Here is a 26,585-nt window from a genome sequence, read left to right on the forward strand (position 1 = left end):
CATTACGGATGCTAGGATTTAAGTGATTCAAATACAAACACCGCTAGGCATTATGGTCTATGTACGAGCAGCGAGTCACAACAGAGCGAGGCGGGGTCTAGTTCTCGAACTCCGTTTTTTTTTTTTTTTTTTTTTAAGGCCACTGCATTGTTCTTTGTTTGTTCCTTTGTTCCTTCTGCTCTCTCTCTCTCTCTCTCTCTCTCTCTCTCGCTTTCTCTCTCTCTCTCTCTCTCTCTCTCTTTTTTGGAAAATGGCGAACGATTTAGCTAATGCCACACCAACTTCTCCCATCAAGAAGTTGTTTGTTTTCTTGTGTTATTTTCTAGTCCTGTACAGTTATTTTTTTCAGTCTTGAGTTCCTTTGGTCTTCATTTGCAGGTGTCCTCTTCCTCCCCGTTGGAGCTGTCCGCCAGTCCTTTAGCTACTTCCTGCTTCGCTTTCCAAAGCAGGAAGTGGCGGGGGGGCGGGGGTGACGGGGGGGTGACATCCAGGCGGCCTAGCAGGGAAACAGGTAGAACCCTCCACCAATAACTGTTGAGAGTGTGCAAAAGGAACCGAACCGTTCTGTTCCGTTTGCACGTTCTCATCGTTACAGACCCCATAAGGGTCCGCTTGGTTCTTCTATCAATCATTTAACTGGGGGAGCTCCCTAGCTGAAAAGCACAGGTTCTAGCGGTGAAGCAGGTTGACTACCAGTCCGTACGGGTTCTAGCGGTGAAGCAGGTAGACCACCAGTTCGTACGGGTTCTAGCGGTGAAGCAGGTAGACCACCAGTTCGTACGTGGACATCATGATGGCGGTGTTGGGGATCTGCCGGACCAGGTGTGTGGTGAGGCCGCGGTACAGCGCACGGTAGCCCTCCTCCCGCGGCACGGTCAGCAGGGTCTGCCAGAAGGAGCGGTAGCGGCTGCCCTCCTCTCGTAGACGTGTGCGGATCACCTCTGCCAAGGCGGAGAAGAACAATAGTTATTACATGTTTAATGTTTATCCTGTTCATAGCCTGAATGTTACAGTACTTCAGTCTTAGTGTTCAGTTAAAGCCCATTAAGTTAATTAGAGTTCCCTGCAGGCCTGAACATTAACACTTTGACTCCTGAACACGAGTTACACAAGTTAATTGACTGTAGAACACTTTCCCTCCCGTTCGAGAGTTACCCGAGTTATGTTTTCATTGTTAATTCCGCATTTTTAATATATATATATATATATATATATATATATATGCACACAATAATAAACCGTGTGGGTAGGCTATGGAGGTAGCGCAGGGCAGACATACTATGTGGGTAGGCTATGGAGGTAGACATACTGTGTGGGTAGGCTATGGAGGTAGACATACCGTGTGGGTAGGCTATGGAGGTAGACATACCGTGTGGGTAGGCTATGGAGGTAGACATACCGTGTGGGTAGGCTATGGAGGTAGACATACCGTGTGGGTAGACTATGGAGGTAGACATACCGTGTGGGTAGGCTATGGAGGTAGACATACCGTGTGGGTAGACTATGGAGGTAGACATACCGTGTGGGTAGGCTATGGAGGTAGACATACCGTGTGGGTAGGATATGGAGGTAGACATACCGTGTGGGTAGGCTATGGAGGTAGACATACCGTGTGGGTAGGCTATGGAGGTAGACATAACGTGTGGGTAGGCTATGGAGGTAGACATACCGTGTGGGTAGGCTATGGAGGTAGACATACCGTGTGGGTAGGCTATGGAGGTAGACATAACGTGTGGGTAGGCTATGGAGGTAGACATACCGTGTGGGTAGGCTATGGAGGTAGACATACCGTGTGGGTAGGCTATGGAGGTAGACATACTGTGTGGGTAGGCTATGGAGGTAGACATACCGTGTGGGTAGGCTATGCAGGTAGCGCAGGTCTTGGAGGTGGCGGCGGCCAGCATCATGCCCACGAAGTCCGAGGCATCCTTGACACCCTCGTCCTCCTGTTCCACCATGGCAGCGCGGGCCTTGGCCTCCCGCAGCCGCTGCTTGATGCTCTCGTAGAGGACGAAGTGGATGACCGTCTCGGAGATGCCGGCGTACGACGCCGACATGCCCCGGTAGAAGCCCCGCACGCCGTCCGTCTGGTACACCCGCTGCACGCACTCCAGCGCGTTCATGCGCCGCTCGCCGCGCTTCCTGTGGGAGCGAAGGAAGGACGTGATTAGGTTTAAGCGGTGTTGGCGGTCTGGGTGTGCTGGTTCTCAAACTGGGGTCCCGGGAGAATGTTAATATTTTGTTGACTAAGACTAAGACAAAAGACTAACAGACTATGATTTAAACAATGTCAGATTACTAAATAGGATTAAAACTAAATGGTGTGTTCAAAATCAGAATTTGCTGTCAAAAATACATTTTAGTTATTGTATTAGTGTATACAAGGCAGTCTATTGCAACTTGCAAGTTCCATTGATTGTGTTCTTTCTGGCCTGCCATCTAATGGCTTACAAAGACATGGGCCTGAAGCTAAACTTACATGGGAAAAGAATCCGAGTTCCAATGAATCCAATACAGTTAATCAACGAAAATAACAGATCTACAAGCTCACAACGTTTGTAGATCAGCTATATTAGCTACTTTTACAAAGAAGTAGGGCAATAATTTACTAAACAAAACATAAAAAGTTAAAATACAGTATGGAGATATGAGGTTTCTGCCCGACATCAACGCTATAGACGCCTTATCAGACGACGTCACACTGATAAGCACCAGCATGCACGTGCAGGCCGGCACCATATGATCCCCACCTCTCATAAGATGCAATGGAAAAGTTCTAACTGCACTCACATGTAAAAATGCACCATCAAACTTTCAGATGCTGGTTTCCCCCAGTGTGGAGGAAGAATGATTAGATGTTTTTTATTATTGTGATCTCTCGCCCTTGAAATATATAATCCTTGTTTCTGTTGTGTGTGAACAATAATAGTAATTCAAAGCGATGGTGTCACGCACACAGACCACTAAGCTCGCAACAGTCGCATCCGCAACGCGATGTGAGCTTATACATCAGCTGTTCTCTACGCGCAATACTGTTGCGCAATGAAGTATAAATGTCTACCTAGGGTGCAGTGAATTGATTGCATTGAAACCAGTCTCAATGTTTGTAAACAAATAATTGGTCTATTCTGCACACAGATTCCAAGCTGCATGACCATTTTTCACCAGCAGGTGTCAGGCTCATGCATGTGATATCAAGCCTGTTATGTTGCATGTTTGGGTTTGTAACGCGAGCATGGTTCCTTCAGCGGGTTTGAGTAAATGGCGACGCCCCCCAGTCACGTGTCACACACCCCAAGGCTCCTAGGGTGTGCTCGCTTTACCCCGCCGGCTACTACTAGTAGGGCGGGCCAGGCTCCTAGGGTGAGCTCGTTTTACTCCACCGGCTACTAGTAGTATAGGGCGGGGCCCAAGGAAAGCACCGCCTGTGTGGGTGGAGATTTACCTTCTAATACAAACACAAATCCCAATTCAGCAAGCTGCCTCGGTAGTCTAGTCTAGCCGGAAAGAGTGTCTACCTTTATATGTCTATGATTGTAGCCATAGACATAAATAAAGGCTAGATGGCTCAAGGCAGTCTCCGACGTAGTTTACCCGGTGGCCATCTTGCCTTGGGGCTACAGTACAGTATGTTCTATGGCAGCTCAAATAACTCCCTCAAATCTTGACGGATGTACAAACAGGTTGGTTTATTACAAACGTTATCAACGTGGCTATGATTCAGGATGCTTATCTGCTTAATGTTATTTGTTATGTTTTTATATGAACATCATATAAAAGCATACAAGTCTTTGACGTTTATAACAAACCAAACCGTTTGAAAATCGGTTGAAAATGGAGTAAGTTATGGTTATTTCAAAAGTGCATGCCCCATAGACACAATGTTATGCTGCCCCGAAGTAAGATGGCCGCCACGTAGCGACGTCGCTCTCCATTGGCCAACGTGGTCGACAATCTATGGCATTTTCCCAAGATAAACAATCCCACATATTTTATTTCCAACATTGTGAAATGATGCACAAATGCTTTGCTGCTAAGAAGCTGCGGTCGCTCCACGTGAATGTCACGTCTGTCGCTAGATCTCACAAGAGTGTGTTTACATGAAACATGTTTCGACTAAATATTGTTTGTTGACTCCCTTTTTTCACAGACAAAAACTAATAAACTAAACTTATGTTTGGTTGCGCTCTGGTGTTGCGCTCTGAAAATAGCTTATCTACAATCTCACATTGTTGTGAGCATGTAAAAATATTGTCTATTTTCAGCCTGCAACCATGTATAAAATCAGCCATTACGACAACATCAAGGCCACTCCAAATGACCTTTGGTCAACAAAATGTTAGTCGACTAAAATAGTATATTACTATGTGGGTGGGGTTGATGTGTGGCCCCACATGGCCAATGAGATATGCACCTATTTATATCTACGGTCAGCCATAATATGCGTGTCAGGGTTGTAGCCCACATGGTTCTCACCTGGCGTCCAGCTGTAGGCGGGTCTTGATCAGCCAGATGGGATTGGTTGCTGTGATGGCAGTGAACCCTGGGAAAAGGAGTTCAAAGGGTCAGACACAGCGAGCAAAGATAGTCAAAGCCAACTACACTCTTATCATCTACATATAACAGACCTAATAGGAAGGCAGCACTTCACCCAACAAGTGATATGTACATGAATACTTCATGATTGCAAACAGTATATGACTATAATGGAAGACAACATGGCAATATTGTAAATAGAATAGATTATATTCTAAACAGCATAACTACCACACTGATCTTGTGAAATGCCACCTCGCTGCATTCTATTCTACACCAGTAGGTGTCTCCCTGGAGTTACAGTAAGCTGACTGCAGTATGGATATGTGGTGTCATTAACTTCAAGTGTTATATATAACACAACAGTAGGCTGCTGTTTCTTTATTGTCTCATGGAACTTTATTTTTTTAATGACACCCAATGATAGATGAGGTCATGCAAACATGTCAAACCTGAAGAAAGTTTATTGACTATGGCAGACAAACCCTTCCATAGTCATAACCAACGTTAATTAATTAACGTTACTAAATAGGATTAATATATATTAATTGTTCATATTTAAACATTTCAGATTAAAGAGGTAGCTCAGTCAATGGCAATGTGCATGTATATAAAACTTAAATCCATCACTGATTATCAAATGCTAGATATTATTTTCCTCAACCAAGCGATATACAATTAATCTCTTCAGTCAACTTATTTTAACGAGTAGACTAAAACACTAATCTCTAAATGAGGACAGCTCAAATATAGCTACTTAAATTGTGTCACCTCCTCTGTGGGCCAAAATAAATTAGTATACAGTAAAAACCACAAGTGTTTGTACATTCAGGATTTTGCGGTGTTCCACAGCAGATGAAAAACGTTGTGTAAACTCTAAACCATTGGTTTTCAGCCAGTGGTCCTTGAGGGTGTTCTAATTGGTCCCCAGCTAAAGGATGGAGAGTTGGTAACTAAATGGACCCTTATAGATCTTGATATATAGACTCTTGAGAGTATAAAATGAAACCAACCAAATGAAAGTGAAACCGATCAGCTATTTCTGCACATTTTCACCTTTTTTAAGCACTCACGAGGGAGCCAGCTCCGCCTCCACCGGGCGGGGAGGGGTTTCCCACCCAATCACGCATGGGTGAAAACTTTACCCCTAAAAAGCCCTAAAATTAGACACTGTACCATAGTCACACAAGCAGCAGTCACAACAAAAACTCCCACGCCTCCAAAAAAAGGAAAATTCTACAAAAGCCTTCTAAATCCTACTCAAGCTCACAGCGCAGCATGAAATGACACACTGCTATATAACAAAAAATTTAAATAATAAATGTAAAATAAAATACAAACTTGTAAATGTCAGTGCCATCTCACGTTTTTTACCCCATTCACCTGTTGCCATGTGTGCTAATTATAAGCGACTTTGGCCTTGTTTTTCTATAAAGTAACTTGTACAAATAAATGTTTGTAATTGCCTGTTCAGAGTTTTGTGGGAGGCTTGTTTCTAAAGTGTAGTTGCTTATTTAGGCTTCCTTCCAAAACTAAATTACTGCCAAGAACGACTTTTATGACTTTTTTCCAGATGGACCTGACGACTTTTTAGGTTTTTTATTGATTAAGTTAGATGCGCTCTTCACCACCGCCGTATGAATACATCTGCGTTGCTAGGCATTGATAAACAGGACATGAACCGAAATGTAAAAGGTCTGCCTCCATCCACTTCAACTGAATTTGTAAAATCCATTCATCCCAGATAATGTTTTTGATCAAAACCAGCGTTATTCACGGATCATACTGTAAGCAAAGCGTCGCTGGTAGCGGTTACAAAATGTATGTTTCGGGTGAATTAAAATAAGATCACGGGACACATTACACAGCCGTTTTTACTTCTGGTTCACGACCAGTGAGTTTTTTGTCTTCAAGGTAAACAAAACGGTTGCTTCTTTTGGGGGGGGCTTGTTTTCGTATAGACCTGTCACCACTCGCTTCTCTCGCAAAGACCTGGCAACACCGGTAGAAAGCGGCTGCTGACACGTTGAAAACGTGAGTGTGTGTGTGGGCCCGGGCCTCTTGAAATCTGATCCTTTTTGCAAAGATAAGTTGCCTGGAGTTAAAAGCGGAGCATGGCGGCTTGGCCTAGTTTAAGGCTGGGTGCTATTCTGCTAAACATGACCTCTGCTCTAATGCAAAGTTGCAAACAGGCCTGTACTGTATGTCTGTCTGTCTGTCTGTCTGGCAGGCCCTTATGCTCCTCTGAGAGCATAAGGGAGTTGAATACAGTCAATGGTTCCCAAACACTGGGTCGGGACTCGGGACTCATGTGTGGGTCACGGACCAATTTGTATGGGTCACGACTCGACTACATTTAAACAAATATTTTTACATAATAACATTTAATATTAAAAAACATAAAATGATAAATGGCCATAAATAAATTAAAATATATAGGCTAATTAAGAAGTAGTCAAAATAGCCTTGACTTGAAAAGTTTGGGAACCACTGGGCTACAGTATAGAAGTAATGATTTTACACAAGAGCAGCGGGTGCATGCATGCTGCCGCCTATAGTGGAAGTACATTTACTCAAGTACTGTAGCTAAAGCGGCACTTTTTTTAATGAATAAAATGTAATCATTTTGTCCAATCTGGATGGTAGAGTATGTTGATACAATATCATTTATTCAATCTGTATGGTACAGTATGCTAATTCAATATAACTTATATTATTGTAGAGGTTGCATTTTGTCTCCCTGCTCTTCTATGGAGACATTTAGATCGTGTCAAAGGTCATGAGACATGACATGACATGACAAATTCGTATTCGTGCCAGATCGTGTCAAAGGTCATGAGACATGACATGACATGACAAATTCGTGCCAGATCCTGTGTCTAGGGGAGACCCCTAGACACAGGATCTGGCACGAATTTGTACTGATGATCAAGATAAAATTGATCCCTCTATGAGCTCAATGGTAAAAATGTCAGCACTTGTGCAGGGAACCACCGAATCAGAATCAACTTTATTGTCACATCATAGTTTTAATATTATATATACATTTTCAAGGTGCAACGTTATTCAACCAGGTTTAAATTATTCTGAAATGGGACATGCTGCATAACGAGTATGTTTACCATTGTTACTTTAACCCATTAAGCATCTTGTGTCATTTTAGAGTTTTGTATTGGCTATTCAAAAATAGCAGATATACAAGCTCACAGCGAGTCACTTCGTGCCGCACTACAAGCTTGTGCATCAGCTATTTTTTAACTATATATATATATATATATATATATATATATATATATATATATATATATATATATATATGAAGGAATTTGTTGAAGTGACCTCATCAGGTCTTAATGGGTTAAGTATATTTTGATACTTGATCATTGTAATTATACTTGCAACATAGTATTTTTACATTGCGGTATCGGTTCTCCTTCCACCACCACTGTGTATATATATACATTATATACACACCGGTATACACAGAGTTATACATTGGCTTTCTGGGCCTGAACCCAAGCTTCTTAGACAGATCAGTGGTTGGTTGCATAATACATGCAGGAGGGCCGACAGACAGGGCTGTGTGGTGTGCCCACTCACACTCACACACACACACACACACACACACACACACACACACACACACACACACACACACACACACACCTAAGCCTTCATTCTATTCTACGTTTTTTCCACTGCAGTAGTTTGACCTACATTCTCAGCCAGCGAAATGTGTGTTTGATCAACGTTTTTTTTTTTTTTTTTTTTTTTTAATGGGAGCCGGTTTGTGTCAGCTGGTGGGATCCCCTCCTCCCTCTCTCCAGGACAAGGAGTGTATGCATTAAAGCAGTGGTTCTCAAACTTTTTACTGCAAGTACAACCTCACAAAATATTTGGCTCTCCAAGTACCACCATTATGATTCATGTTAAGATACAGCAAGCGGGGAAGCATGAGGTCAGTCCGCTGCCCCCACAGGTTGGCAGAGGAAGTGTAGTGCCCAGGATTACATTAGATAATTGACACTGGGTGGAAAAAAAATGGGTTGCAAAATTATTTAAAAAAAAAAAAGATACAGCAGCGTACCGTACACCTAACCGTACAGTTCACATAGAAGGCAACTTAAGTCTTAAAATAATATATACAAATATAAAGAATATATATTTTTCACATCTGTCAGCCAAAGTTATAAAACTGGCACTTTAACACTTTTAACACAGCAGACAGAGAGACGGACGTCGGACACACACACACACACACACACACACACAAACACACACACACACACAATGCAGCGCAAGGCATGCCGCTGGCTTTAATTGGTCACAGCTGTAATTAATCGCGGGCTTAATAAAACTTCAGTTTGTCTCATTATTAAGAAATCAACTCTTTTCAATAGGCTACGTGTGTCCGGTTGTATGCCGTTTTAGATGGGTTTTCTGCACGCATGATTCTACATACTAGTAGTAGTACCGTACCACACCCAATCCAGTGTTATGTCCGCATCATATTTACTGGGTAAGTTCCATTTGAACGGCAGCATTGGTTTCACTGGTGCTCTACGTCCTGCTGGTTAAAACATTCTCCCCTCGTCTTGATCCTCCCTGAGCCACGGTTGCACCATTTTAACTTCACTGTTTATTAGTACTGTAACTGGCCACTGTTTAGCTCTTTGTGATCCGTTTGTGATTTTAGACGCATCGCAGACACAAAGCCAACATAAACATACACAGGCACGAGAGCAGAGCAGAGTGGGAGAACAGCAGAATTACCTAAATTTGTTTTTAAAAAGGAATGAAAATGTCTAAACAAGAATAACTGGTTTTCCAGTGTGTGTGTGTGTGTGTGTGTGTGTGTGTGTGTACGTGCGTGCGTGCATGCGTGTGTGCGTGCGTGCGAGCGTGTGGGTGAAAGGTACTGTAGCACTAGACTGGGTCAGAGTGAGATATACATTACATAGTCCCACACGTGTGGGGAGGTTCATGAGAGCAGGCCGGGACAATATGGGCTGGGTCACTGTGCCAGGAGTCAGGACCCATAACTATCTCACCTATTTGCACTAAGTGCATGCTGAGAATGCCATGTCATGAACTGCTAACATATATACTGTATATATATAGCTGTATGCTCATAACTACGTTAACCCCAGGCTCTATTTTGGTCATGTCGCACTGCGAGGCATGTGTGAGCCCGCAAGCTCACATACACAAGCTCACAACGTGTCGATGTAGATTGGCTAGTTGAACTATTTTAAAATGTTTTAAAACAGTAATACGTTTAGGGATAAGGGGTGGCGCATATACGATTATGTTTTTTTTTTTTACTGTTGAGTGAAGACCACACACTGACCTCGTCAAACCCTGGATAGCCATACATGGAGAAGACCGGATCATCACCTACTAGATATATGGACAGCAACTCTACATCTGACCTCAAACCCTTAGATCTCCATATATGGAGCTGACCTGCTCTCACATTCCATATGTTGATCCTTCCCCACCCGGCCTTCCTCTTTGATGTCTCCCTTTAATTTTGACTGATACCCGTCCATTCAAACTCTAGACGGGCCCGCCCAAAAGTTATTAGTGCAGCCGCACCCAACAGGCCCGAAAATTAAGGGCCGGCCCTACCTGGGCCCTCATCAAACGCTGTACACTCAAGACACTGGCCCCGCTGCCACCCCTAGATCTCGATATATGGATCTGACCTATTATGACATTCCATGTTGATCTGACCTCATCAAACTCTGTACACTCAAGACACACTCCATCTATGGCCAGTACAGAATTCATTCCATATGTTGATCTGACCCCCCATTCCAAAGCACCAGCACTCGCCCAGCAATCTGCCGTCACCCAGGTGGATGTGTGCACTTCTCGCCCTCACGCCATCTTACTGGTATAATAACAGCAAAGTAACTTGGAAGACAAATCGCAATAAACTGACTATCTACAAGCTGTGTGGAGAACAAGGTAAATCAAGTAGAGCCAGTACCGATCAGGCAGTTGAAAACAATATCTTAACTGCTGCAGAGTTGAGTTCATGCGTTAAATGGGGCCGCCCTGTGCGAGCCTGCGAGGTGAGACCAACAGCCCTGGTAGAGGACGATGACAAGACACTTATCTGGGTCAGCGGGGTGTGTTCTCTAGAGGGGACAGGTGACTGTAGCCCTTTGTGAGGGTGTGTTCTCGGAGGGGACAGGTGACTGTAGCACTTTATGTGGCACTTTTTGTTTAACCACAAAGAAAAGCCAAGCTCCAGCACTCTTCAGTATGAAACATCGCAAGCCAGGGACTGTCACGTTTACGCCGGGGACTTGAATGATTGTCGCGCCTTTGGTTTGATAGTAGGACAAGTCAATCACGGCGTAGGGGATGAAATTCAAATAAGGGACAATATATTACCCATGGATCCTGGTGGGAATCCAGCGCACAACACATAAGTATGAATCGGGCCACGGACGGACGGACGGACGGACAGACAGACAGACATGATGGTTACCTGCCAGTCCAGCAGACAGCATGTGCACCTGCGTAGAGTCAGGATCCAGCACTCCATTCAGCTTCTCCTTGGCACAGGAATAGGCTGCAAAGTAGATGGCCCTGCAACAACACAACACAAGAAGCGTTATACATTATTTAACAATCGTGTGTGTGTGTGTGTGTGTGTGTGTGTGTGTGTGTGTGTGTGTGTGTGTGTGTGTGTGTGTGTGTGTGTGTGTGTGTGTGTGTGTGTGTGTGCGTGCGTGCACGTGTACAAGTGCATGTGTGACTACACCGTACACCGCGCGACCCAAAATGGACAGATTTAGTGGCAGATTTAGACTTCCGTGAGGAATTAATTAACACCAGCGGTGGATGTCCCAGAGTGTGTTCAAGCAGAGAGCTATAGGCATCATGCACCTAGTGCCATATTGCACATCTGCATGTATACAGTGAATATTAAGTCATTCTCTCGTATGTAATGTCCAGCTCTGAGCGATGACACTGGTGCAAGCTGCTCCGTGTGCACGTGAATGTACATTTACACACATGCATGTCATGCACAATGTCGGGTCTGGGGACTTGGTGTATCAATGGGTGGGGTTCTGTGGTCTAATGCTGCAGGGGTTGATATCAACTTTTTGAGGCCTCTCAGAGGTAAATTTGCCATTCGCTTGTCAGGGCACAATAGTCACTTTTACAGTGACTAACCCTAACCCTTTTTTCTTAGACCTTGAGACTGATTCTAAAATCGCCTCCAGTTTTCTGGAAAACCCAAATCGTCTAATTGCAATTATGTGAGATAATCGTAATGATTTTGACATAATCGTGTCCATGTTGTGTTTTAAAGTATATAATGTATAAAAATGACAGTATTTTCTTGGTATATTTCAGTTATTTGTCAAATCTGCCCGTGCACTTTTTTATAACGAAGCCTAAAAGGCAAACAGAAATGTAATTTATATTCATATTAAATGTTCCAATGTAATTAATCGCCAACTTAAATGTGTAATCGTGACAGCCCTACTGAACAACATCAACAATTGTCATGTGAACGTGACTTTAGCAGCAGGAAAAGTCAACACATTTTTTCCAAACTATTGCATTCCTGATTCCGACAACACACAATGGGAAGCATGCGGCGGCAGAGCTGGAAGCACAGCTGTAACAATCACCTTGCGTAACAATGCTCGACCTATGACTCAGCCTGGAGTCGCACTGGACACACACACACACACACACACACACACACACACACACACACACACACACACACACACACACACACACACACACACACACACACACACACACACACACACACACACACACACACACACACACACACACACACACACACACACACACACACACACACACACACACACACACACACACACACACACACACACACACACACACACACACACACACACACACACACACACACACACACACACACACACACACAGTAATATAGCTCTAGTCTGTCTGACCACTGGTGTTGTTTTAGGCCAGAGACCAAAGCCTGAGTTATACTTGGGTGCACACTGGAAAATAGCATATCTACAAGCCCACAACGCGTAGCGCTGCAATGCATTGTGAGCTTGTAGGTCGGCTATTTAGAGGGCACACCAGAGCCCACTAATTTCCGCTGAATACCTGCTCAAATCCATACAGTCCAGAGATATGAATTCCATTGCACAAGTCTCTTGACGGCTTATCATTCTTCTTCGTATTATTATTTACTGGCTTGGCACGGCACACAAGACAAAGGCAACGACAAAAAGTCTATTTTAGAAGTGATTTCATAAAGTTTTGGGAGCGAATATCACCTGCTGCTGTGTGTAGGTCTGTCAAAAAGGTTTGTCGTACATGCAGGGGAGGTTTTGTTTATTGTATATTTAATGTTCCATTAAATCTACAAGAATCTACCAGTTGACTCCAGTGACGTCGCTGCAGTCAAATCTTTTCACTTGAAAACGGGCATGACATTTTCCCTGTGAGAAAGTGACATTTGGGCTTTGAGACCATGGGATTTTCACTGTGTTTATGATATTCATTGTGAACTTCAAAAAATATGAATCAGGTTCATGTAATGGTGACCATAGACAAAATGCATCGTGGGAAATATTGTGAACAATCTCCCCGTGAGACCAAACCACCTCGTCCACGTCCACACCATTAAACTGTTTTGAGAAGTGTTCCTCAACGTTTCTCATGCCAAGGAGCCCCAAATTGATTATGAATTTGAATAATAACACCTGAAAGTGTTTCTTAGGACCTCCAGAAGAGAAGATTTATGTTAAAAAAAAAAAAAAAGTCAAAATGAGATTTTCAGATGTGAGCACTGTGAGCATGTAGATCTGCTATGACGTAAATCTGGCCAATGATGTAAATCTTTGTCAAATGGTCTTTATAGTTATTATAGTGGTTTATGATCACATATGGTATATGATCTCGCAATCATATGCTACATGCATTGGATTGCTAGGTGATTGAGTAAACAGAAAATGAACTGGAAACAAGATGGCCTAGCTCACCCGTCCACATCAAGTTGTTTGCATTATTTCAAATGCCTTTAACTAGGATTCCTTTCCCAGATTGTACACCTGGTCAAAACAAGCTTTATTCAACGGCCCACAAACGTTTTCCCACATCCGGTGGGAAGTCCACCTATGAACCCCTAATTGCTCCCGATGTGCAGTTTGGTGCCTTGTATGGTTAAAAGCACTATATAAATGCATCATTTACTATTTATTTTATTTACCATATTCATATTTAACCATAACATACCTGGAAGGCGCCACACCCACAAGGGTGGGTCCCAGCCCTCTGAAGAGTGATCGAGGCCCCTCTCTCTCCATGATCAACCTGCAGTGACATAAACATATACACATTCATCAGAGAATCGCTTAAACGTACAAAGAACTCATATAAATTGGCAATAATTGTTTAGTGCAGGGGTCATTGTCCGTAGTCTCCGTACATGGACAACTGTGTCCGTGGAAAAGACTTGTCTTGTCTGTGGCAAATATTTTCAGTTTTACACACATTATAATGTTCTTATAAGACTCACTTACTGAATGAATCACCAAGTGGGAGTGACAATGTGTTGACTAAAGCAACACGCTTGTTAGATCAATACCAAGCAGTGCACACACACACACACACACACACACACACACACACACACACACACACACACACACACACACACACACACACACACACACACACACACACACACACACACACACACACACACACACACACACACACACACACACACACACACACACACACACACACACACACACACACACACACACACACACACACACACACACACACACACACACACACACACACACACACACGTTCTATCCACTCCCATTATAAGGGGAAAAACCGGAAAGAAGGTCCCCATGCTACAAGTTGAAGCAGCTCAATAGGGTAGGCACTAGGCAATAACCAATGGGATAGATAGTTACAGGTGTAACAATATACTAAGTGCATCGGAAAATCTATTTTCATTTCAAGATTCGAAGTACCGTATATCGATATATAAACAGCAACATTTATCGTATAGTTATAGTAGTGAATTTGTGAATTAAATAAATGAATAAACCTGCACTATCCGCATGTTTCACACAGATTTAATTTCTTTGCTAGTTACTGTATCGATTTAAAAAAATCGAATCGCATCGTATTGTATCGCCATGAATGAACCAATATCGTCCATGTATCGTCAACCATGTATCGTATCGCTGTTAAAAATGTAACGTTACAAACCTAATGTACATCTACTACATGTCTGGAAAACCGGACAATCTCTTTGAAGCTGCACTTTGATGGCACTGCCCACCAGCTGCTCAAAGCCACGGAAGATATCAAAGGAACGGCTGAAGTGCTGCCTGGGCTCACGTTTTACTTAAATAATCCACGGTGTGCTTGCAACCTTATTCTGTGTGCAAAGAGCCTATATACCAGACCAGTTAAATTCAATTTCAAAGAGTGCTGTGATTTTTGTACTTTTTTCCAGCTTTTCATGTGTTTATGAGGTGACAAAATGTAATTAGACCCCTTTGTGTGGTTATGTGCAATGATGACATTTCAACAAATACTGTCCACTTTTTATGTTTTACGGTGGGAAAAAATCACGGCACTCCATCTTTAAATGTACAGTGTAGATTGGCCTGGGTTCCCAAAGATAATAAACGGTATCAAATGAGCGGCCACAGTGACCAATGCATATCACACCAGCAGCAGGGGTCCTTGGATTTAATAAGGCTGAGAATAAGTTATATAATGATAAACGCTTGCTATGTTTAGAACACTCTGAACATCTGATCCTAGGTAGAAATACAAGTAAAAGTGCAGGAATTCAACATTTACTTGAGTAAAAAGTACAAAAGGTATTGGTATCAAAATGTACTCATTATGCAGAATGTCCCATTTCGGAAGTTTTCAAATGTATAAAATAGCCGATCTACAAGTTCACAATGTATGTCACATTGTGAGCTTGTAGATACGTTTTCAAATAATTGTAGTGGAGTAAAAGTCGAAATAGTAGCAAAAACGAAATAGTAGTATATAGTAGAAGCAAACGTATTTAAAATTTGGAAGGAAAAAAGGAAAGAAATACCTAAAAATGTCACCTAAGTACAGTACTTGAATAAATGCTTACACCAGTAAGTGCTTTACACCACTGGTATAGTGTAACCTGAGCATTCGGGGCTTTCCATGCGACCTACGAGATGCATCATGTAGTCTTCCATTGACCTGTCAGTATGTCTTTGTGCTGCATGTAACATTTGTTGGCCGGGTTTCAAAATAATATCACTCACAGATATGTGTCACATAACTCTAAGTTTCAACACGTTGGTACTTCGTTGTACAAGACCATTATAAGAGTAGAGACAATAGCCAATCTAAAATCTTGAGCTTGTAGATATGCTATTGTTGTATGTTTTATAGAAAATTATTGAAGTTAAAGTAGTTAAAGCAGCACTATGTAACCTTTTTTTGTCAAATGTAATATATACATGCATATTAGTAGGCTACTTTAAGTAATACTACTTTAACTAATTTAATTACATTTTGATGCCAATACCTTTGTACTTTTACTCAAGCACTTTTATTTGTATTAACAGACTTTCACTTGTAACAGAGTATTTCTACATTGCAGTATTGATACTTTTACTGGTAATGTGAATCCTGCATGTCACAAGGGTCTATTTTTTCCCCAAGAAGCAAGTGTCATTTTAGATTTTAGGGTACTGCTATTTAGCGAATATTTTTGAAAAGTCTTGAAAGTGTTTGTAAAATCTGGGGTCCCTGAAACAAAACCTTTTCAGACGGGGGTCCATGGCCAAATATATATCAATATGGGGGTCCTTGGCAAGAAACTATTTCAGATGACAGACAATTCTTTTTGCATAATCGTTTTCATGTTGAAAAATGTCCATACATTTTTTCAAAAATAGCAGATAAACTATTTCTGAAACATTTGTTTGTTTTTTGTTTTGTTTTTTTAAATGTTTTTTTGTGGCTTTCGCCTTTTTTATTTTTATTTTTTTATGGAGGGACAGACAGTAGGCGGGGAGAGAGATGGGGGTGTGACATGCAGTAAAGGCCGTCGGGATCGGGATTCGAACCCGCAGCACACTGCCAGGGTGCCTGGACCGCTGAGCCACGGCCAGGCCTCTGGGCCTGGGCCATATCTGCTCTGTGCAATTTGTCATTACGAAGCCTAAAAAGGCAAACAGAAATGCAAATTCTAACGTTCCAATGTTCAATGCAAAAAAAGACAATTCAATTGTTAATCTCAATTATGTGTGTGACAATTAATCGCCAATTTAAATTTGTAATCGTGACAGCCCTAATCACTCAGCCCTATATTTTCAACTGTCTCATACCGTGCATTCCTGGGACCCTTATTGTGTATCACTGCCCTTTTCCCTATGCCTTTAACTCACTGTATGTTACAATTTGTCTCCTTCGTCTTTTACTCTATTTATTATTTGTATTATAAAGCACAGCACTGTGGGTCGACCGTGGCCGTGCTCGTTTTAAAATGTTGTCGGTGTCAGGCGGAAACCTCTCGTCTCCATCTTCCAACTATTTGTGTTGTTGCACACATTAACACCCTACTTGATCACACTACGGTAGATTTAGATTAATTTGAATTCTGAAAAATGATGCATGTTACGAAACCATAAGAATCCATAAGAGGTTTCAATCCGACAGAGACGATGTGCATAAATAAGGTTTGAGCTGTGTTGAGTTGAGTCATGATCTGTTTTATATCTATCCTGAGTGGGAGGACTAGCATGCTGAATGCGGTATTAGGTCAGCCTGACATGAACAGCCTATTATGGGATGTGTGTCACTGTAGCCTTGCTGTGTCATTGTAGCAGGAATGTACTCTCATAATAGTCCAACAACAAGTGGTGAACAGAACAGTAACAAAGTCAAATTGATTTAGTACTGAAGTACATTGTTTTAACCCAATTAAGACCTGAGATCGATTCTACTTTTCCTCTTCTACCCCAGATTTTAATATTTGTTTTACCATTGAGCTACTAGAGCCTGCCTGCTTGCTCAGGGGAGAATTGAATCTTGACCATCAGGTCTAACTTCAGGGAAACAAAATACAACCAACCCAATTGTATAAGTTATATTGCATTATTACATGGTTTGGTTGAATGCATGATTGTGATTGGTCAATCGCTGAATTCAGTGGTTATTTCTGAATAATCTCTATAACAAACCGCTGTCTTATAATTAAGCCCGAGAGCACCTGCTGCGCTGCTTGAATTTTAAACAACTCGACTCAGTCTCTGTCTTTAATCATCCTTTCGGGCGTTATTTCTCAACAACATATGTTATCCCTTGCTTAACATACTCTACCCTTGCTTTAGTGGACTAATAAAGTGTTTGGTTGAGGCCAAGCTTATATTGTATAGTACAGAGACAATATATGCTTAGTGTAAAAGCAGGTCAGAAGAAGGGTGTAGTGACAACAACATGCTGCACGTGTGTAGTGACAACAACAACATGCTACACACGCTACACGTGACCACAATCAGCTCCATGACCGTCAAATGCAGTGGATATTGGATACAAACCACCGAAAATATATTGCCTCAAGTGGTTATCAGGATGGGTAGTCCCCAGTTCAAACATGATTATTTTGGGTAGCTGAAATGGCCTGCAAAGGTTGAGAACCACTGGTCTAATGTACACAAGGTCAATCTTGCTTTTACTATTTTCACATGCAGGGGTGGAAAGTAACTAAGTACATTTACGTGAGTGCTGTACTTAAAGCTGTAACTTTCCTCTTCTACCCACAACTCTGAAGCCCCCCCTAGGGGTCCCGGACCCATGATATATATTTATATATATATATTATATATGACCCAAGGAGGCTGTACTAGGATTGAGTGGGGTCTTTGCACAGCAGCCATATCGGAGAGAAAGTGAGCCTCTCTCTTAGTTCCTTCACAAGAGTTTCCACTTATACTTTAATGCTCTGTTGCATTCTGGTCAAACAGAGTAAGGGTGCTGATCAATATTATGCATATTGGAATTGACCAGTGGGTCTCAAAGTGTGTTCCAGGGGTCCTTGAGGGGGGGTTCAAATGGCCCCTTACGGGTGAGTAACTCTGAGAGTGTCCAAATGGAACCAAATGGACACATCAACGGTTAATTTGGTACCATTTAAGTAGACTCTCAAAGTTTATTGAGGTGCTTGATTTTATTTTATGTTTATGTTTGAGAACCACTGTGCTACACTAAATGGAATAGAGCCTTCATTAGCAGGAACAGAGCCTTCATTAGCACCTGTGTAACACCTGTGAAGGAAGTATAAGGACAAGGCCCAATGTCTTTCCATTATGGCTGCTGTGCATAGTGCCTATTGCAGTCATGCTAACGTGACATGGACTGTGGAATAAACATGCGTCCGTGGCATGTGTAAAGAAAGTGACACTATTAAGGTCAGACCACATCATTATCTCATATCTCTGTTAAGGCCTCACGTGTAGCAGAGCACCTGTTAATGTTTCTCTTGAGGAGTTGTAAAGACCAAAGTCACTCTAGTCTAGAGTGACTTTGGTCACGAGTTTACTGGTGACGATGGCGTGACCCAAATGCCTTTTATCGTGGGGGAATCTATGTCTGTTTTATAGAATTATGATGCGAATTTATGCCTACGTTGCACAATGGTGCCACATGCCGCTTCCGCGAAGCAGTCAATATACTGTGCTGTCCATGTGACGTACAACATTCACCTGCTCCAACTGAAACGTCATGCCTGCAACACTCTCTTCAGACGGGTCAGATTTGTATTATGTGTTCAAATACATTATTCATTTGAGATGAAAATGTTTGAAAACCACTGATGTAGGTCATAAGTGTCCTACTTACTGTAGTGCATGTGATGACATGCTTTACTGGATGAGTCAGCCAGAGTGGGTGTTGTTTACACTGATAATGTGTGATATCTGCTGCTAAATGATTTCTCGCCTGCACATGACACTATACGCACAAGGAAAGGGACTAGATTCTATATCTGTGGCTATTTTATTGCTATTGTTCTAACTAATTTAAAAATGTACTGCCAGAATTGATTCTTGCTGCGTTTAGATTCTGCCACATCATTTCAGCCAGACTTTTTTATTTTGAAGAACCCGAATTCACGACCACTGCACCGGAGAATTAAAATCGTCTAGGTTAATGTCAGCCTCGATCTTTAGCCTGCGTGCTTGCCCCGGCCCAGTCCCTTCTCGTTCGACACGCCGATGTCCCCCCCGGCCCGAGACCGGGCGCCCCTTGTCCCATTTTTCGCGATGTAACTGGTTTCTTAACTGGTTTCTCAGGAGGCCGTGACCCACCGGTCATTGAAGGGGTTCCAGGTGGTCCCCAGTCAAATCAGTTAATATACCATCACAAATTGCCGATCTACAGGGTCACAACTTTGGCTATTTTTAAAATATTTTGAAAAATCTTTTTCTGGGGTCCCTGGCGCAAAATATTTTCAATTTGGGGGTCCTTGTGGGGAAAATGAGAACCACTGCAATAGAAAGCAACACCTCTTTATATGAAACAAATCTTTCACAGGGCAATGAAAACTAAAATTTAGATCTGCCATTTTTGCCGTGCGACACGGGCACACAACTAAGTAAAGCCTTCAGGTAGCTGTGGGACAGTGATGGGAAAAAGTACTCACATGTTTTACTTAAGTAAAAGTATCAATACTGCAACGTAATACTCTGTTACAAGTACAAGTTTTCAAATAATATATAATAATAATAATAATAATAATAATAATAATAATCTTTTGAAAATAGCAGATCTACAAGCTCACAATGCTTTGCATTGTAACCCATTAACCTTCATAACACAGTATTGTGTACTTATAACAATAATGGTTGACGCGGTCACATAGTGAAATTAAACACTATGCTGTTATTAACCCATTAAGACCGGAGGCTGATTCTACAAATGCCTTCTAAATCAGTAGTTCTCAAAGAATTTCGTGCCAAGGACCCCCAAAAATGATATGTATACTTGGCCGCAGACATTGGTTTACCTGTGATCCTAGATTACTGAGGTACTACACTACCTCGCTGCATTCTATGAATGTTTTACCTTGCTTACACTGGTTAAAGAGCCGATCGTCTGCTACATACATCATTTGTAAATTATAATCGGTGGTCTACGACTCAAAAGCATCAGTTGGGCAATGGAAATGTCCCAAACAGTATGGTGCAACAACAATAATAATGTAGTATTCTTCTACATGTCATGTTCAGTAGACATGTAGAGGGATCAGATGGTGAAACAGCACTATATTACTGTAGCAGATCATTAAATAATAAAATACACTATGCGTCATTACACTCCACCTCACACAGTAATCTGTGGCAGGGTGCAAAGGTTAGTACTGAGTAGCTTTCCTACTGTACCGACAAAGAATCTTCCTGGACTAATCAATGGCATAATTATTACTTACTTCCTGGGCTGATCAATAAAGTAATATTACTTACTTGATATGGCTTCTCCATTAACAGAAAGTTAAAAATGTAAATAGTGTAGTACACTATTTAAGAGCTGTTTTCCCCCTGACCTGACTGCTTTTATGATGTCCTTTCCTGTTCCTTTTGTATATGCTTCATATAATTTTAGTATGTTTAAATGCAACGTGCTGACAATCCATTTTCAACTTATATTCATAGGTCACTAATGCTCATGATAAAGTTCTACACACTTTGTCTACTGGGTCAGTCAGTAGAAACTGTAAAATCTCTGAAACAAATTATGTCAAAGTACGTTGGAGACTGATGACAAGCTCACAATGCGTCGCATCACAACACATTGTTGTAACCTTGTAGATCGGCTATTTTCAAATGACCGAAATTTATATAGGGCTGAAGTTAATGTATGTTTTGTAATAATAATAATCTAAATCCACAAAGTAACTAGTAACTAGTTAGTAAAAGTAAAAGTACTGACAATTGGAAATACAGCAGTAAAGTAAAAAATAAAATAAAAATTACAGTACAGTACTTGAGTAAATGTACTTGTAGTCAATTTCCACCTCAGTGCATGCATACTCACTTGAGGCAGTGCAGGGGCCCGGGCGTGGCCATGCGGGCCACACCGGCCCCGTTGACGGTGCTGAGGTGAACCTCAGAGAAGTAGAGCAGGTTGACCGTGGACGACTGCAACCTGGTCTTCACCACCTCCAGAGGACAGGTCAGGATGGCTCCCACCGTACCCCCACATCTGGAACACAGGAGTGGGGTTTAAAAACTTGTTTTACATGCACGCATGCCTATTATCACACTGCTGGGAAATACAACCTTGCTGGGAAATACAGGCTGTATCTATTTCCGTCATTTTGTATATATTTTTTAATTAATATTAAATGTGTTGTATATTTAAGTTATTTGTCATATCTGCCCTGTGCAAGTTTGATTACAAGGGCCAAAAAGGCAAACGGAAATACAAATGGTAACGTTCCAATGTTCAATGCAAAAAAACACAATTAAGTTAATCGCAATTATTTGTTTGACAAACGTCAACTTAAACTTGTAATCGTGACAGCCCTACTTATATCCTGCATCAGATCTATTGACCTTAAACGTAATCACATTCTTGATTTCACACAATGCCACCGACTCAATGTGACCAAGCATGTAGGGACAATGACACACTCCCATTAGCATATGACCCCTGTCGACCTTTGACCATTTCTGTCACAACAACAACAATCGCCAATCTGTGAGAGTGCCGCTGTCTGCGAATGCTGCGAAGTGTATCTCACACACACACACACACACACACACACACACACACACACACACACACACACACACACACACACACACACACACACACACACACACACACACACACACACACACACACACACACACACACACACACACACACACACACACACACACACACACACACACACACACGAGTAAATAAGGCCACGTGTATGGAGGGCCATACACTCTTCCAGGTGAACTGGAAGATTGTGATGATAAGTCCCTGACCTCAGTCAGCATTAACCTGTTGTGTGCCGGTTTAGTTTAGTGTACGAGCACACTGCCGACATTAAGCATTCATTAACTACACATTCTGATATTAATCATTGCTATAGAGTGTTCGTTCAGTAAGAGGAGTCTCCCATTGTTTCTCCAGCTATTCAGTAGACAGCAGGTGGAGATAACAACGTTATCCAATCAGGATAGAGAACTCACGCAGGATACAGGATAAACAAGTGAAATTGGAAGTGACGACAAAAGAAATGAGCAGACAGAATTGGAATTGGAATCTATGTTATTGAACAACAACAAACACTCTATCTATACAATGATTACTGATTGTAATATGTAGTTATTGAACACTTATTTCAAGTTAACAAAGAAGGAATATCACTTAGTTACCCTACCACTTTAAATGAAGTGACTTTACCATTAGAAAAAAAATCCTGTAAACCCTATTCTCTTCACCGAACATCAATCTACAAGCTCACAACGCTTCGATTGGATATTTTCAAGAATAAGGGTGCTAGGGTTCATGTGGTTAGCCACCTAGCCATGCAGTATCAAGTTCAATGGATATGTACATGCGGTGTGTGTGTGTGTGTGTGCCACAGTTGATCTCTGCATAGTTCAGCTGCCTTCCGACACGCAGGCGCAACCTTTGGCCTACTTTCAGCTAACTATATGCTGCCTGCCACCCATGTGTGTGTGTACACGTGTGTCACGGTGTGTGTGTGTGTGTGTGTGTGTGTGTGTGTGTGTGTGTGTGTAATAATAATAATACATTTTAAAACATTAGTATCAGATCAGTACTCTGTACTCAAATCATATACACACTTTGCGGCCTGCGGGTATCGGAATTTGAATTATGGAGGAAAGGAATTAAAGGACTTCTTTACAGAAATGTGCCCTGTTGTACCTGCTTGGATTATATGGAGTCAGAAAACACTGAATTGGTATTTGCTCAGATAAATGTGTTTGAATACGGGAGGCTATGTCGAGGAAAGCAAGACTGACTAGTGGCTGATAAGACTGAGAGAAACCGGTAGACAAAGACAAATCCATTAGTAGTCTAACTGGTTCATACCATAAGTTGTGCGCTGCAATTAGTTATTCTACATACTGGCTGTAGATAATATGTTTCTGGTGTGTTCCATTTCCAATTTGTCTGCTCATGTATTGTGTCATAACGTCCTATTTCACTTGTTTATCCTGTGCCCTGTGTGAGCTGAAAATTAATGTTCTGTTTATTAAAGAGCTGGAGAGACAGGGAGACCTAACAAACACTCTATCGCAATGATTCTCAAAGTGGGGTTCAGGGACCCACAAGGGTCCTTGAGGGGGGTCTCCAACAAATATATATTGTAACAGTTCAACCATCTTTAACTAATTATATACTTCAGCTATTCAAAAATAGCAGATCTACAAGCTTGTATATCTGCTATTTTTTAACAGAATTTATTGTACATGTGTTTGCATGTTTAACATTTACGTGTTAATGTGGGATTCCTTCACATAAAAAAAATGCATCACAATATATGGAGCTAGTTAACACTTATATTTTAACAGAAATATAGCACTTTCATCACCATGAAGCATGTAAAATGATGCTACACATTAACTCTATCATCTGCTTCACTTTCCTCAGCCCCAGACATGTCTGAGGGCGGCTCTGCACACAACAATGGCTTGTGCGTCATCAACAATGCCGTTTTCAGTCCTGAGTCCATTCATAGATTTGTGATAGTGGGGGGGGGGGGGGGGGGCACTAATTCCTGATAACGATGACACACAGGATTCAGATTATCCAGCTAAATGGCTGATATAGCCTCGTTAAGAACCAAATGGACCCTTCACCCATATGAAGTCTGTAACTCTGACAGTGTACAAATGGAGTGTTAAAAATGGAACCAAATGGACCCTTGTATGAGTAATTCTGAGATTGTAGAAAATGTGTGTACACTATCAGAGTTACATTTAACTTAAACATTTTACAAAGCAATTGGGAGTACGGGGTCCGCTCCCAGAGATACGACATTTAAAACTGTGGACACTGCAGTGGACACACAATTTGTCCATGATGTCAGAGACACTGGCGGACAGACAGACAGACAGACAGACAGACAGACCCATACGCACATACATACTGTATAGTATACAGTATGTATACAGTGTATACATACAACACATGCATACAGTAGTAGGCTTACATAAGTCTACATACATACACGCACACGCACACGCACACACACACACACACACACACACACACACACACACACACACACACACACACACACACACACACACACACACACACACACACACTTTGTTCAGAACAGAAGGCTATAGCAGGTGTAGATCATAATGGTTCACAACTTCACATGACGCAGACGCTCGTACAACATGTTTCAGGGCTACTACAAACCAAATATGTAAATATGTGACAGCTCCACTCACCCTCCTGCGAACAGATGCACCAGTGTTTCCCTCTGGCTCATTCTGCACTAGCATGTCCCTTCGACACACACAGGAGACAGACGGGGGACCACGCACCGACCCCTCGATCTGACAGATCTTTCGATCGCCAATCGATCAGTCAATAAATTGGTAGATCGTGCCGATGAGTCGGAATGCAGCGTCGATTGTGCCGAGACGAATCAATAGGGCCCCGAAGAAACCTCCTTCCCTCTCTCTCTCTCTCTCTCTCTCTCTCTCTCGCTCCGTTTTCTTCCACTCAAACAGCAGTCAAATATTTAGAATCAACGATTTGCTCCGCGTGCTTGTCTAGCAGTGTATTATTCCACTAGTGTCAGTGTGTGTCTGTGTGTAACTATGATCGCCGCCGCAGCCAGTGTGAGTCTGTGAGACAGAAAAGAGGAAGCTGTACGTATAAAGCGTCGGGGCTGTCAAACACGCCTCCCTATTGGTCGAGCCGCCCCGCTGACGTCACGCCGGCCCCGCCTCCCCATCACGCTCTGTTCACATGATAATATTGAATGAACCGGGTCGTGAATGGACGAACGAACCCGTTAACGTACAACCTATACACCTATACGGTCTGTATGTCGTCAGATATATAGGTTACTAGTCTAGGGACTAGGTAGGTAAGGCAACCTTAGGCACGCACGTCGCGACTGGGTGATATTGCGTCTTATGATCATTGTCTCCACCAGGCCGAAGGCATGGGGAGAGAGTATGTTTTGCACTCCGTCCGTCCGTCCCTGTGTCCGTCCGTCCGTGTGTGTGTGTGTGTCCGTCTGTGAACAGCTAATCTCCGGCACCGTTAACCCGGTCGATGTCAAATTTTGCACACACACACTCCCTGGATGCCAACGATGAACCTCTGCCCCAGAATTTCCAGAACGGCCTGTTATAGCGCCACCAGGAGGCCGCTTTGTGCAAAACAAGTTTTTGGACAGTACACTTACAGATTTTGTCCAAACATCACGCAAATTGGTACACAGTCTCTCTAGAGCTTCAACGAAACGGGTCTTTCAGATTTATCAGACTCCATCCTGATTGGCTAAGATTGGCTTCCAAAGTTTGCAGGAGTGCTCAGTTTCAAACAAAATGCTGCAAATCATGGACACATCGTGTGATTTCCGTGAAATTGTGCACGCACATTCCCACTAGAAATGCCACGTGAACATTTTCAACTCAGCCTCATGGTGAGGCTGAGTTGAAAAGTTAGAGGCTGAGCGCTATAACTCGCCTCTAACTGCACGGATCTGTGGATAACTTTGTATGCCAACTCCCTAGAGGCCAAGGACAAACCTTTGCCTGGAATTTTTCACATCTGCTCTTTATAGCGCCACCAGGAGGCCGACATATGTAAAACACATTTTCTAATATTACTCCTTCAGATTTTATCCAGATTTCACGCAAATCGGTACACATGCTCTCCATAGTCATGTGATCAAGACGCGTTTGTTTGATTTCTCATAATCCACCTTCATTGACTACGATTGGCTTCTAAACCTTTCAGGAGTAGCCCGCTTT

General features: G+C 42.3%; 1 protein-coding gene across 1 annotated transcript; it reads right to left on the reverse strand.

The window, feature by feature from the left end:
- Positions 1-189: 189 nt before the first annotated feature.
- Positions 190-25,432, reverse strand: LOC306912337 (solute carrier family 25 member 36-A-like). The gene is made up of 7 exons (XM_079488482.1): positions 25,044-25,432; positions 21,646-21,813; positions 13,816-13,893; positions 11,039-11,139; positions 4,477-4,543; positions 1,850-2,142; positions 190-941 (listed from the first exon to the last, which is right to left on the reverse strand). The coding sequence occupies exons 1-7, from the start codon at positions 25,082-25,084 to the stop codon at positions 748-750; spliced, it is 942 nt and encodes a 313-aa protein (XP_079344608.1). The 5' UTR covers positions 25,085-25,432; the 3' UTR covers positions 190-747.
- Positions 25,433-26,585: the final 1,153 nt, after the last annotated feature.

This window comes from Electrona antarctica (genome assembly GCF_951216825.1).
Source record: "Electrona antarctica genome assembly, chromosome: 19".
Lineage (NCBI taxonomy): Eukaryota > Metazoa > Chordata > Actinopteri > Myctophiformes > Myctophidae > Electrona > Electrona antarctica.